General features: G+C 34.4%; 1 protein-coding gene across 1 annotated transcript in view; it reads right to left on the reverse strand.

The window, feature by feature from the left end:
- Nucleotides 1-3,839: 3,839 nt before the first annotated feature.
- The window catches only part of LOC144959649 (uncharacterized), a 19,493-nt gene continuing 7,327 nt past the window's right edge, over nt 3,840-16,005 (reverse strand). The window contains exons 6-11 of the mRNA XM_078892313.1: nt 14,138-14,354; nt 12,199-12,505; nt 10,379-10,398; nt 7,935-7,995; nt 6,427-6,558; nt 3,840-4,472 (exon numbers count right to left, since the gene is read on the reverse strand). Coding sequence (XP_078748439.1) covers nt 4,393-4,472; nt 6,427-6,558; nt 7,935-7,995; nt 10,379-10,398; nt 12,199-12,505; nt 14,138-14,354 — 817 coding nt within the window. The 3' untranslated portion in view covers nt 3,840-4,392. The remainder of the gene's footprint in view (nt 4,473-6,426; nt 6,559-7,934; nt 7,996-10,378; nt 10,399-12,198; nt 12,506-14,137; nt 14,355-16,005) is intronic.

The raw sequence follows: 16,005 nt of genomic DNA on the forward strand, positions 1-16,005 counted from the left end.
GTTTCCTTGAGTACTACTAACGACACCTCACTAAACGGTGCACTAATCTATAAATGACGTCAAAAGACGTCTTCGTGTCTGGCCATACATATGTTAACGATGGCGACGGTTAGAGTCTGACCGTCGCCATTGTAAACTTATAGCCTGACACTGACCAAAATATGACGTCAAAAGACAAGTCTTTGGCCACAAAAGAAAACAAATCGTGAGTTGTATTCAACAGATCAACCAATGGGATCACTTAATTCCTTGAACTCACTAAACACACAAACCTAACAATTGACGTCAAACTATGTCTTAGAGTGTTCTTGTGTCAGGCTATAAATTAACGATGGCACTAAAACCCACTAAGACCATATTTTTGACATCGTATTTAGATTTGTGGACCGCCTAGTGAGTTATCTTTAGTAGTGGCCAAGGAAACAAGTGATCCCAATGGTTGAACTGTTGAATACAACTCACGATTTGTTTTCTTTTGTGGCCAAAGACTTGTCTTTTGACGTCATATTTTGGTTGATTCAATATTAAATGTAACTATAGATAGTATGCAGATGACGTCACTCAGGCCTTTGTTATTGTTTTTGCCATCCGCGTTTGTGAGTTGTTCTCACTAAACTGTATTAACCAGACTATAAAAGTTCATGGTTACACAGAGTTTGTGTGTTGGTCCGTTATACTTCCGGATGGCAATCTTGTGAACTCCTTGGCCAAGCGCATTCTATCTATAGCTCAACACAGTACTCGATTGATTCCGTTTTAAGTATAATTCAGCACACAATTCATGGGCATGATCTATAACTATAACACATTTCCATGTGCTCGAGGTCATTGGTCACATTGCAAAATGTGCTCAAAGCGACTGACTCGCATAGTGAAAAGTATTCACAGGTTTTAAAATATCTAACATCATGATTGGTCATTTCGTTCAGCTTGACACATGGATTTGTTTACAACTTTCACAAACAAAGCAATGTTTTTTCATTTGTTATGAAATATCCAATCGTTGGACAGCAACCGATCATGTGATTGATGAAGCGGTTGGACGAAAACTTAAATATAGATCGCTCCCATTCAAATTTCAGTGTAACTCAACACAAAATATAGATTAAATTTTAACACAGATGATAGATTCAATTTTAAGAATAACTCTACACAGATGATAGATTCAATTTTAAGTGTAACTCAACACAGAAAATAGATTCAATTTTAAGCGTAACTCTACACAGATGATAGATTCAATTTTAAGTGTAAATCTACACAGATGATAGATTCAATTTTAAGTGTAACTCAACACAAACTATAGATTCAATTTTAAGTTTAACTCAACACAGCTGATAGATTCAATTTTAAGTGTAACTCAACACAGCTGATAGATTCAATTTTAAGCGTAACTCAACACAGATGATAGATTCAATTTTAAGTGTAACTCTACACAGATGATAGATTCAATTTTAAGTGTAACTTAACACAAACTATAGATTCAATTTTAACAAAGATGATAGATTCAATTTTAAGTGTAACTCTACACAGATGATAGATTCAATTTTAAGAATAACTCTACACAGATGATAGATTCAATTTTAAGTGTAACTCAACACAGAAAATAGATTCAATTTTAAGTGTAACTCTACACAGATGATAGATTCAATTTTAAGTGTAACTTAACACAAACTATAGATTCAATTTTAACAAAGATGATAGATTCAATTTTAAGTGTAACTCTACAAAGATGATAGATTCAATTTTAAGCGTAACTCAACACAGATGATAGATTCAATTTTAAGTGTAACTCTACACAGATGATAGATTCAATTTTAAGTGTAACTCTACACAGATGATAGATTCAATTTTAAGTGTAACTTAACGCAAACTATAGATTCAATTTTAACAAAGATGATAGATTCAATTTTAAGTGTAACTCTACACAGATGATAGATTCAATTTTAAGTGTAACTCTACACAGATGATAGATTCAATTTTAAGAATAACTCTACACAGATGATAGATTCAATTTTAAGTGTAACTCAACACAGAAAATAGATTCAATTTTAAGCGTAACTCTACACAGATGATAGATTCAATTTTAAGTGTAATTCTACATAGATGATAGATTCAATTTTAAGAATAACTCTACACAGATGATAGATTCAATTTTAAGTGTAACTCAACACAAACTATAGATTCAATTTTAAGTTTAACTCAACACAGCTGATAGATTCAATTTTAAGTGTAACTCAACACAGCTGATAGATTCAATTTTAAGTGTAACTCAACACAAACTATAGATTCAATTTTAAGTTTAACTCAACACAGCTGATAGATTCAATTTTAAGTGTAACTCTACACAGATGATAGATTCAATTTTAAGTGTAACTCAACACAAACTATAGATTCAATTTTAAGTTTAACTCAACACAGCTGATAGATTCAATTTTAAGTGTAACTCTACACAGATGATAGATTCAATTTTAAGTGTAACTCTACACAGCTGATAGATTCAATTTTAAGTGTAACTCAACACAAACTATAGATTCAATTTTAAGTTTAACTCAACACAGCTGATAGATTCAATTTTAAGTGTAACTCAACACAGCTGATAGATTCAATTTTAAGTGTAACTCAACACAAACTATAGATTCAATTTTAACAAAGATGATAGATTCAATTTTAAGTGTAACTCAACACAAACTATAGATTCAATTTTAACAAAGATGATAGATTCAATTTTAAGTGTAACTCTACACAGATGATAGATTCCATTTTAAGTTTAACTCAACACAAACTATAGATTCAATTTTAACAAAGATGATAGATTCAATTTTAAGTGTAACTCAACACAAACTAAGATTCAATTTTAACAAAGATGATAGATTCAATTTTAAGTGTAACTCAACACAGATGATAGGTCCAATTTGAAGTGTAACTCAACACAAACTAAAGAGTCAATTTTCAGTGTAACTCAAAGAGTCAATTTTAAGTGTAACTCAACACAGACGATTCATTGAAATGAATGTGTTTATTGTGAATATAGATAATTGATTGTATTCTAAACTTTCCCTTTTAAATTAAATTTTCTAAAGCTCGTCACCTTTATTTGGAACTCAAAAATTAACAGAGTAGATTTATGACACACCCTCAAAGCCACTCGGACAACGATACAGCAGGTTATATAGTATAAACAATAGAATATATGGAACTGATGATACGCCGCTCTTTGTTCTTGTTTTTTTTTACTGCACGTTGGGTGATTAGTTCTCACTATATTCACGAATCTCATATTAAAAACGTTTCAGGTTACACATAGTTTTGTGTTTTGGTCTGCTTTATTAGAAGTTTAGCACAACCACTTCCATTGGTCTCTGAATAATTTACTGTTCGGACTGCCCGAATCAAATCAAGGGGCGTTTTATCTCAGCTAAATGTAATCTTATAAAAAGCTACCTGCGATAAGACATCATTTCAATGCCTTGCCTTTGTAAACGACACGATATTCAAACAATCTGAACATATCACTTTATTTATCATAACAAACAATAACCATATTCGTATTTGAATGAATTCAACTAATTCTTTGTCCATCAACTTCGTAAATTGGTCAACAGATCAGGCTTTAAATATATATATATATATATATATATATATATATATATATATATATATATATATATATATATATATATATTATTTAAAATATTTACCACAATGTTTGGGGCAGTCTACATCAATGTTTCAGGCTCAATTTGCCATATTTGTATCAAACACGATTCAATATATATATATATATATATATATATATATATATATATATATATATATATATATATATATATATATATATATATATATTAATTTTAACTTTACGATAAACTAGGAAACATTTTTTGTCTAAATTTAGAATTTAGTTTAACTCACTCAACCCTAACACAGACTATATCCGTAGTCTACCCGGGGTTACTTTTACCCCATGCCTATTTATTACATTTTTGTGAGAAAAATTTTAGACGTAGTATCAAAGCTAATCTATTTAGTTTTTACATGTTAATGGTAGTTGAATAAAATTAGACTTCTATCTAAACATTTTTTTTTCCAATTTTGAAAAGTAGCAAAATTTTCTAGGATTGAGTGAGTTAACGTCTTTAGATGTAAATGTTAAATTCATCGCCTCTTGTAAAGGCAACATTGTAAAATTCGATGATGGTTTAAATCATAGATTGACGTGATTCATGGTCAAACATGGGCAATATGTTACTGTTAGATCAGATCAACGCCAATGTCGTATATTTAATCTTATCGTGAAAACGGTGGCTAAAATCATTTGTCAGTCGTTGAAGTTATAGTTATGAAGTTATGAAGTACACGTGAACTTTGAACTTTGACTGGGTGTGTGGATGGCTAGGAATATTTGGGGGTTCTTTCCAGTACGTAGCATTGATTTGTGGGATATCTGGGGTAGTCCCATTGGAAACCGTTGCCTGAAAGGAAATAAATGATGATAGAATGATTATCATCATCAACGTCGTCATCGTCGTCGTCTTCATCATCATCATCATCATCATCATCATCATCGTCGTCATCATCATCATCATCATCATCATCATTGTCGTCGTCATCATCATCATCATCATCATCATCATCATAATCGCCATCATCATCATCATCATCATATCATCATCATCATCATCATCATCATCATAATCATCATCAAATTATTTGTCATTCATTTATAATTTATTGATTTGAAGAGGACACTAGTTGTCTTGTGTGCCTCATAGAACAATACCCTGAGTGTTTTGAAAGTCCAAAAGTTCCCTGGTGATTCTATGGAGTCCAAAAAGACAGTTTGAGATTGTTAACTCATTGTCTATCAGGATGTGACTTTTGGACGTTTTGAAAGTCACCTACTCATGTAGGTTATCAACCTCACGAAAACTTATTGTCATGCGTGTTATCTCCGCATAGGGCCCACTGGCTTTGTCCCATTCTGTCCCGTAGTCATTCCCATAAATGTATCTCCCCCCCCCCCCCCCCCCGCCCCCCCCCCCCCCCCCCAAAAAAAAAAACCCCCAAAAAAAACAACAACGCAAAAACAATTTTTATAGATAGTTGAAGTGTGAAAATTAATAAATTAAATGTTGTACCACTATTTCGTATTAGTGTATTAATATAGTGCCAAAAACGAAATTATTGCCAAAATGCCAAACCCAATTTATCCTATTAAAAGACTTTTTTATTTTAAGGCCATTTTTTAAAGAATTTGGAATTAAATTTGCGAAATGGACAAACCCGATAATTCACCTCATAGTTTCCGGTCAAAATGGCGTCGTGAATCGAAACAAATTAATTTTAAGAGATTTATTGCTGTTGTGAAATTGATTGAAATTGAAAAAATCTTGACGTTTTGCATCAAGGATAAAAATGTTAAGGAACTGGCTAAATTTGTGAGGTGATTTGGCAAAGGATTCCTTTAGCAAAACCAGTCAGATGTCGTACGAGCTAGTTTTTGAGATACCAGCGAATAAAAGTAATAAATCGTAATCTGCATGATTTTCAATTTTTCACTCCTTTCGATTTTAATATCCATCCAACTACATTTTCACGAATTGATTTTCCATTTTAAAGTATATAAATATCTTAATTGATTTTTTCCGAGCTCCATCGTTGTAATAATATGTTTATCTTGTCTTTGAAAGTGATTTTATCCATTTTTTCAATTTTTCACTCCCTCCCTTGAGCCAAAACTAAGATAATTACAAAATTCAAACTGTATTTTGTCCAGAAATGGTGCTTCTATTCAAATATGCAATAATATGTGAGTCAACTTTTTCTCGGCATCCGATGGGTTTTGCGAGATCACCTCTTACTTCATAACAGAAAACAGTCTGTTTTCCCCTGTAGCTGACCCACACACAGACATACAAAAGTAATCTTTTTAAAAAAATAAATAAATATATACATACACGCTATACATTCATATATCTAGTTCTACCTATCATATATTTGTGTATATTGATATTTGTATAAAGGTGCCCATTTATCATTTGCAACAATATTGCTTAATCAATTTATGATATATTGGTATTCAATTACGCGTGGGTATCCATCCTTGTAATTCGAGTTTGAAAAAAAACCCCAAGACTTTTATGATGAATTAAAAAAAAAGATTATTAATGCATTGATTAAACAATTTATTTATTTATCTATTTATGATCTGTTTATTTATTTGTTATCTAACTAACGTAATTATTCATCTATCTATATATTTATTTATTCATTTCCTCATTTATTAATATATTTAATATTTATTTGTATAATTATCTACTTATCTAAGTATTTCCTTATTTATTCCTTTATTTATTTATTGTTTATTCACGTATTTATCAACTATCCTTTCATTTATTTAGCTCTATGTATCTTTAATGCGATTACCTTGTAAAAGAATCAAATCGGGTCTAATTTGAATATCGTGCCGCTTCTGGTAGGGTTTCGGTAAGAGGTAGGCTCCGTAATGACCATACACATCTCTCATTCTCCTTCTCCTCAGGTCAGGGTTCTCTATGGCTGACAACAGACAGGGAGATAAATAGTCTTTAACTCTCTCCTTACCAGCTATTTTTAGAATTTCCCCCGAAAATTCACCCCCCCCCCCCCCCCCCAGCACAAAAATAGACTTTTCTTACTCTAACAAAAAAGTACCAAGTGAGCTCTACAACACAGTGTTTAGTATTTATAGCTGTAATCAAAAAATTTCTTAAAATTTCGAGACGTACAAGAGAAATCAGAAAGTGAAAATTGTTGGTTACATCGTAACGAATGTGACTATTTTCCTATGGTTGGTAAGGAGAGGGTTAACTTTCTCCTTACCAGCCATTTTCAAATTTTTCCTTAAAACTTCAAACCCACCCACCACAAAATATTTTTGTAATCACTCAAACACAATAGCAGTAAAGTTCTTGGGTTAAATAGTTTCTGTAGCAAAACATGCTCTACCTCTATCTATCTATCTATCTATCTATCTATCTATCTATCTATCTATCTATCTATCTATCTATCTATCTATCTATCCACCTATCTATCTATCTATCTATCTATCTATCTATCTATCTATCTATCTATTTATCTATCTATCTATCTATCTTTCCATTCATCTATCTATCTATCCATCCATCCATCCATCTATCTGGGTGGGGTTCCTGACCTCCCATAGTGGGCAGGGGGGGTACAAACTGTGTCTTCTATCCCCTTATAACAGTTTTCCAACATGCTTTCTGTCTTTGTCTTGGAATGAGATTACTTGGTTTTGTCCTGGCTCTGGCCGGATACCCTGGCTGGGAGGGAAACAGTCGAATGTATAATTAGTTTTGGGAGATGATATTTATTTTCCTTGTAAATCATCTCTCTGTTATGCACTGTATTATGTATTATATATATTTTATTTGTAAACATTTGAGTGTATTCCTCTTAGTGGGGACTGTGCCTGTGTCTGGATGAGACTTTTAGGTGATCTCAGACTAAGTACATTGGTGGTATGCTCTTGGAATCTACATCTGATCCCTATTTGTTCTCAGTTCCCCCTTGTCTTGCTTTCTTTTGGCTGCTTTAATTGTAATTCTAGAACTTTCTATCCCATTTTCTTCCTTTTTACTAGCGCTGATGTAACCTTGATGTGTTGCAAGCGCCGTAAAACCCTTAAAACAAACAAACAAAACATCTATCTATCTATCTATCTATCTATCTATCTATCTATCTATCTATCTATCTATCTATCTATCTATCTATCTATCTATCTATCTAATTACAACTCTATCTATCTATCTATCTATCTATCTATCTATCTATCTAATTACAACTCTATCTATCTATCTATCTATCTATCTATCTATCTATCTATCTATCTACATTTCTATCTATCTATCCATATATCTATCTATACTTACAATTCATAATGGCACGCCTTACCCGGTCACGGTGACGTACCGAGCTGGCACTGGTACAGATCTGGTGGCAGAGATAGATTGAATGTTGGTGACGTCACAATACTCTAATTACTTCTAGCCAGCCAAAAAATAAAAATTGTTTTTAACTGTCCAGTTCTCGAATTCTCTCTCTCTCTCTCTCTCTCTCTCTCTCTCTCTCTCTCTCTCTCTCTCTCTCTCTCTCTCTATCCCTCTTTATCTCTCTTTATCATTCTCTCTTTCTTCTCCCCCTTTTCTCTCTCGTTCTCTGTATTTATCTATCTATCTATCTATCTATCTATCTATCTATCTATCTATCTATCTATCTATCTATCTATCTATCTATCTATCTATCTATCTATCTATATTTATTCTATCCATCCATCTATATATATATATATATATATATATATATATATATATATATATATATATATATATATATATATATATATATATATATATTATTTAAAATATTTACCACAATGTTTGGGGCAATGTTTGACTGCCCCAAACAATGTGGTAAATATTTTAAATAATAAATATTTTAAATAATAATTCGCTCCATTACTACATGTCGAGCACTTTTCGTACCATATTTGTATCAAACACGATTCAATATATATATATATATATATATATATATATATATATATATATATATATATATATATATATATATATATATATATATATATCTTTCTATCTATGCATCTCTTTCTCTACCTCTCTATCTGTCTAATGTATATCTATCTATCTATCTCTCTCTCTCTCTCACAGAGAGAGAGAGAAAGAGAGAGAGAGATAGATAGAAAGATCGCGATAGATAGATAGAAAGATAGATATATATATATATATATATATATATATATATATATATATATATATTTATCTTTCTATCTATCTATCGCGATCTTTCTATCTATCTATCTATCTATCTCTCTCTCTCTCTCTCTCTCTCTCTCTCTCATACACACACAGACCATGATATATATATTATGGCACTTACAACACATTTAGGTCATCTCAGCGCGGTAAAAAGGACGACAATTGGATAGTAAAAACATTCTAGATGTACAAGTAAAAGGACTTGAGGAAAAAGTAAGACAAAGGGGAATGGTACAAATAGGAAACAGATGTAGATTTCAAGAGCACACTATCAAAGTACTTAGTTTGAGATCGTCTAAAAGTTTCACCCAGACACCAGCACAACATCTCACTAAGAGGAATACATTCAAATGTTAAAAATAAAAACAATAATAACAGTACATAATAGAGAGAAGATTTACAAGGGGAAAAAATATAATTCCTCAAAACTATAACTATACATTTGACTGTTTTTCTCCCAGCCAAGGAGTCCAGCTAGGGTCAGGACAAAACAAAGTAATCTCATTCCAAGGCCAAGACAGAAAGAAATTGGAAAACAGATACAGGGGGATAGAAGACACAGCTTGTTCCTCCCTGCCCAATATGAGAGGTCAGGAACCCCACCCAGCAAGTTGGAAAATAGATATAAGGGGATAGAAGACACAGCACGTACCTCCCTGCCCACTATGGGAGGTCAGGAACTCCGCCAAGGGAAAACAGATATAAGGGGATAGAAGACACAGCAAGTACCTCCCTGCCCACTATGGGAGGTGAGACACCCCATCCAGTGAGTGCAATGAGAGTTTTGAGTTGAGATCCATTCCCCAAGAACTCACCTTTTCGTCACCCATAGCGGAGCTGTTATAACCAGGGACATATAGGTCCGAAGGCGAACGTCAGACCACAAAACCACGTGGTATATACACTACGTACTTTAACTGTTTTTCAACTTTAGCTTTTATATAGCGTGATACCCACTAAAACCTTTTATAATATACTTTATTCATCCAAAAAAAAAAAATGGAAATTCGTTTACAGACGTGGCACGCATAAAAATGTATAAATATAAAGTTAAGAATCTATGGCGACAATGTATATATATATATATATATATATATATATATATATTATATATATATATATATATATATATATATATATACACTCATATTTCATACATACTGATGTATACTTATCTGTCATGGCGGTTTTTTGCAAAAAAATAATCCTAAATTTTGCAAGCTAAAAACAGCAAAATTTGCACAAATTTGAAAAAAATTGCGATTAATTTTCCTAAAAACCCTTAATTAATTCATGAAAGAGCGAGATATTTGGGGTTTTTTTTTTCTTTAGGGTTTCGCGGCGCTTGCAACAAATGTAAGGTCACATCAAAATGAGATTTTATATAGCGCAATATCCACTAAATGTGTTCAAAGCGCTTTGCAAGGGGTCCCTGGCCAACAGCAACATCTAACATTTAGGACGGGGCATGAAGGTATACCCAACATAATACCGTTTTGAGGCGATTGGAATATCACGTTTCACCATTGTCATCTCACCTTGTTACGTGGCATCCCATCTGGGGCGACATATGGAATAGATGAAAGACATAATAAGCGTATAAATAGGATATTTATACCAGTAATAAATCTATGCAATCTTTCTTCTATAAGATACACAAACGACATTCTACTACTACATTGATCGAATACATTTGGAACTTCTAAGAAAATAACATACAATACAGCAATAGATAGAATGCGCTTGGCTAAGAAGCTCACAACATATTGCCACCTGGAAGTATAACGAACCAACACACAAAACTCTGTGTAACCATGACCTTTTATAGTTTGGATAATCCATTTAAGTGAGAATAACTCATAAACGTGGATGGCAAAAGACAATAACAAAGACCCGAGTGACGTCAACGTCATTCTATCTGTACATGAAAACCCATGTCCTGAGCACAGTCGTACTCCTCCTCATAAAATAAAATGCAGCCTCTGCCAGGAATAGAACTTTTACATCATCCCAAAAGCATAAATATGGAAACACTCAACAACAGAAACGAACTTAACATCTTCATGTAGACACAGATACAAACGCCTTTTATGCAATTACAAACTACCATAACCGCGAAACCGAAAATGTACGGTTCCTTTGCACCTCCCCACATTGGAAGAGCCACCGGTTCCAAAGTCCAAAGCCCAGAAATATAAACAGGAAATGGACCTAAGATACGACCTCCATGACCACAACCCAACGACAAGTAGACTGAAGTCGAGAAAGAGCTTCATGACGGAAGAAAGCATCAGCCCTGACCATGCATCTGTATACAGACTTTCCACGTGGAGAGAGTGGGACAATCATGTAAATGAAGCTGTTGAATAAGATCCGAGAGAAGAACTGTCCTACGGAACTGAGCTCCCCAGGAATGAATGGCTAACACTGAACAGTGCACGGGCAAATATTTGGAGAACAACTGAAAGCATGAAAAAAGTGGGGGCTGGCTGAGACTAGCTCGTGTACATGTGAATGCCCAGAGCAGACGATGGAGCACATCCTTAGAGAATTCCAGGATGGGGTCCAGCTTCACTGACCATGACCAAAGAGTCTGTTCCCCAGATGCTGTGGAGTGGGTTCGGTGTTGGAGCGACAAGATATTATGATGATGACTGGAAATAAGAGAGCAACAGCAATCTCCTGTCACTTTCACTTCCTGAAGATTGCGTACACTATGAAACAACATTGTAGAGGTTAAAGACAATAAGAATTAGAATATTATTTATCACCACTTTCTAATTGTGACGCAAAGTGTAGGGGCATGACAGGCTACTATTTCAATTTCATTGAATATCTCTTAGTGTTGAATCTTTTTTGGATGTCCCCGAAGTTGGGTGATGGGTGTTGATTAGAAGTGTAGGCTTGTTGTTCAGAAAGCATGGAATGGGCTTAAAGCTCAAAACAGATATTCTTTCGTTTATAGACAAATATGAGTTTAAATAATGTGTTAGACAGTTTGATATTAGAAAACCGAGCCTCCCTGGATATTTTCATGCTCGAATGTAATGAGACGGCAACCTCGTATTATTTCATCATTGGCCTTGTCTTTGGTCTCTTGTATGATTACTACGTCTAATTTATAAGTAAATATGTCCTCAATCAGGTTGTTTTTCTTAAATTTTGAGGAGATACCGCGAACATTAAATGATGCGATATTCATTTCTAATTCATAATTACGTCATCAATAGTCGAATACTACTTCCGTAGACAAGAGACTTAAATAGATGTTACTTGATAATAAATAAATTGAATTAACGAAGTCTGAGCTGAATCGTTACAAATAGAATTAAATTAGTCATCTAAAAGACAAACTTACCAGCAAAGTTAACCCCTCTATAATACTGTGGTCCTATTTCTCCAGCGTAATAGGGGGCTGCAAATTGTGGTCCTGGTTCTCCCATGTATTGTTGCGGGGCAGCAGCAAATTGCGGTCCCAATCCTCCTGTGTATTGCGGGGCAGCAAATAATTGTGATTGTGGTCCCATTCCTCCTGTGTACTGCTGCTGCTGCTGTGCTGCGAACTGTGGTCCTAGCTCCCCTGTGTAGTGTGGTATGTGTAAGGGAGGGATGGGTGTCATGTGCTTGGCGTAGCTACACACCTGGCCGCCCCTGTTCTGGATTTGCTGTGGAGTCCAACTACAATCATTTATTTTACACACATCATCAATAGTTGCTCTATTAACCAGTAGATTTTTGACCAATCAAAACATGGAATTTGTGACACACCTTCACACACGTGCTCGGACAAATAAGTTCGTTGTTTATATACAATAACGTAAACTAATTCGACCTCCATCTGATCGTTGTTATTGTTTTTATATTGACAAAAGGGTGACTAGTTATCACACGATTTTCTCGATCATATTATTATAAACGTTTAAGTTTACACATAGTTTTCTGTATTGATTCTACTGATCAAGAGGTAGAACAGTGGGTATTTTACTTAACACATACCATCTATAGTAAAACCTGTGTAGTTTGCTGTGTCTACCAATCACTGCCATTGTTTACATTATGACGATTGTCCGAGAGGTGTGGTTATCTACCGGTTAATTACATCTTACAGACTGCTATTAGATCTATGGGCATGATCTATATTCCCTTTCCATGTGCTCGAGGTCATTGGTCACAATGGACTATGTGCTCAAAATGACACACATAGAGAAAAGTGTTCACAGCTTTTGAAATATCTAACATCACGATTAGTCATTTGATTCAGCTTGACACGTGGGTATGTTTACAACTTACATAATCAAAGCAGCGTGTTTACATTTCTAAATAAATATCCAATCGTTGGACAGCAACAAATCATATGATTGATGACTTGGTTGGACGAAAACATGAATAAAGATCGCTCCCATTCTATAGCGCATTCTCCACTTAACGTGCTCAACACGTTTTACAAGGGGTCCCAAGCAAACAACAGCACTTAAACATTTAGTACGAGGCATACTTTTTTTTATTTCGACAGAGACAACGTTGTTTATGGTCAGGTACTTATTTTAGAGCCGAGTACGGTGAGATAATATGAGAAAAGAGCCTTTCCCAGGGACTCAACTATGCGCCGCCGCTCAAAGCGGGCTTGAACCCTGGACCGTCCGACCTGAAGGCGAGTGTGTCACACCACTAGACCACACGTAGTCGCACTTAAATAACAAAAGTGTTGTTTTTATTTTCTCTACATATAGAAAATGTAAATGTTGCTGCTTGAAGCTCAAAGAAATAAATAACAATGTGAAATTGAATGTAAGCTTCAATTTAATATTATACGAAAACAGATACAATGGACGTTTCGGGTTTCTCCCTTATATCAACAAAACAGAATGAATGAAACACTACAGACGAATGAGATAATGTGGTAGTGGCATTGTTAAGATGAATAAACAAAAACATTACGAAAGAGCCTAATATTTCCTGCCCATCAATGATTTTGTTTATTCATCTTAACAACGCCACTACTATACCACATTATCTCATTCGTCTGTAGTGTTTCATTCATCCTGTTTTGTTGATAAAGGGGAAACCCGGTACGTCCATTTATCCGTTTTCGTATAATATTAAATTGAAGCTTACATTCAATTCCACAATGTTATTTATAAATAATATGAAATTGAATGTAAGCTTCGATTTTATTACATTCGATTTCATATTATTTATTTCTTCGAACTTCGATCAGCAACATTTACATTGTTATATATTTATGACACATAGAAAAAGGGAGTACAAGGAAAACGGATTGAATAAACAATATTTACTACAGTGGCGGGAAAGGTGTCGGGCAGGCCCAGACAAGAACCCCCCGGTACATTGCTAGGAGGACGGATGGTCTGGGGAGAACAGAAGGAACAGCCGCAGTCCGTGGCCTGTCTCTGGGGAACGTTGTGTCCGCCACAGCCACCAACGGCCCCGCACATTTGTCTGATGAAGGGACACCCCCGGCCTGATGACGACGGGATTGCCCCGCCCATGGGCCTGAAGGAATATAAGAGGACGTTGTTATATATATATATATATATATATATATATATATATATATATATATATATATATATATATATATATACATATATATATATATATATATATATATATATATATATATATATATATATATATATATATATATATTTATATATATAAACATTTCAAGTATAATTATGATTATTCAACTTCTACAACATTGTTTCAAGCGTTAGCTCTCATCAGGAAGTGGAAGTGAAAGTAGATTGTTGTGTTCTTCGTATTTTTCTAGATTCGTCTTTATGGAGGTTCGTAATTACATAAAAGGTGTTTATTTCTATGTCTACATGAGGATCTTAGTTCGTTTCTTCTGTTGAGTGTTGCCATGTTCGGTTTTGTGATGATTAAGAATTTTTCTTCAAAGCAGAGGTTGTAAATCTTAGAAGAAGGTGAGTACGACTGTAGTCTGGAGATGGTTTTCCATGTGAAGCTGTGTTGTATGTTTTTTTATTTGAGGTTCCAAATATATAATAGCTAATATAAATTTCCTTTATTAATCCCATACAAGGAAATTTGTCTTTAGGGTTTGTTCCAAAGGAGGACTGGAATACCTCAGGCGTCAGCCGCAGTGCAACACCGCAAATTGAGCTTGGGCGAGAACAACTGTAACCCAGCGCGTCTATCTGGTATTGCATCGGGGTGAACCAGGCCGTAGCCATCATTATGTTATAGCCTGACACTGAAACCTAAAAAGACTGGCATTTTGACGTCATTATTTGGTTTTTGCACGGCCTAGTGAATTGTCGTTAGTAGAGCTCATGGAAACAAGTCATTTCATTGGTTGAACTATTGAATACAACTCACGATTTGTTTTCTTTTGTGGCTAAAGACTGTAAAATGAGTACCTGGCCGTTAACAACGTTGTCTTTGTCCGAAAAATTGTAATATCGCCTAACAGGCGTCATGTCCCGTCCTATATGTTAAATGTTGCTGTTGACCAGTGACCCCTTGTAAAGCGCTTTGAGCACATTTAGTGGATATTGCGCTATATAAAAGCTCAATTTTAGAATATGCTCAATTTGGGATGCATTTTTTTCCATGCACTTTTCTTTCTTGCTTTGTCTAGCACTGTTTCATACACATTATTATTCCGATCACTACAAATAAAAATGATCAATTTCGTCAGTAACACGAAAAATCTTTAACTTAGATTTGTATTTTTGTTTATAAATTAGATTTCCATTATCTAGACCATTCCGAAAAATTACTATTTTGAGCTGAAAGGTCACAATATCCTAGTAAAATCATTTTCGAGTTTGAATAGCGTGCGGCTATGTGGTCTGGTGGTATGACACTCGCTTTCGGATCGGATGGTCTTCGGTTCGAGCCTCGCTTGGCGCATAGTTGAGTCCTTGGAAAAGGCTCGATCTTTACCCACATTATCTCACCGTACTCAGGTCTAAAATGAGTACCTGGCCGTTAACAGCGTTGTCATGTCGAGAAAAATTGTAATATCGCCTAACAGGCGTTATGTCTCGTTCTACGTGTTATGATCTGCTGCTGTTGGTCAGGGGCCCTTTGTAAAGCGCTTGGAGCACATTAAGTGGATATTGTGCTATATAAAAGCTCTAGTTTTAACATCCATTAAAATATCTCAAACTGC

Source organism: Berghia stephanieae, chromosome 14 (assembly GCF_034508935.2).
Source record: "Berghia stephanieae isolate SIO BIC M18660-M18661 chromosome 14, UCSD_Bste_1.3, whole genome shotgun sequence".
Taxonomy (NCBI): Eukaryota; Metazoa; Mollusca; class Gastropoda; order Nudibranchia; family Aeolidiidae; genus Berghia; species Berghia stephanieae.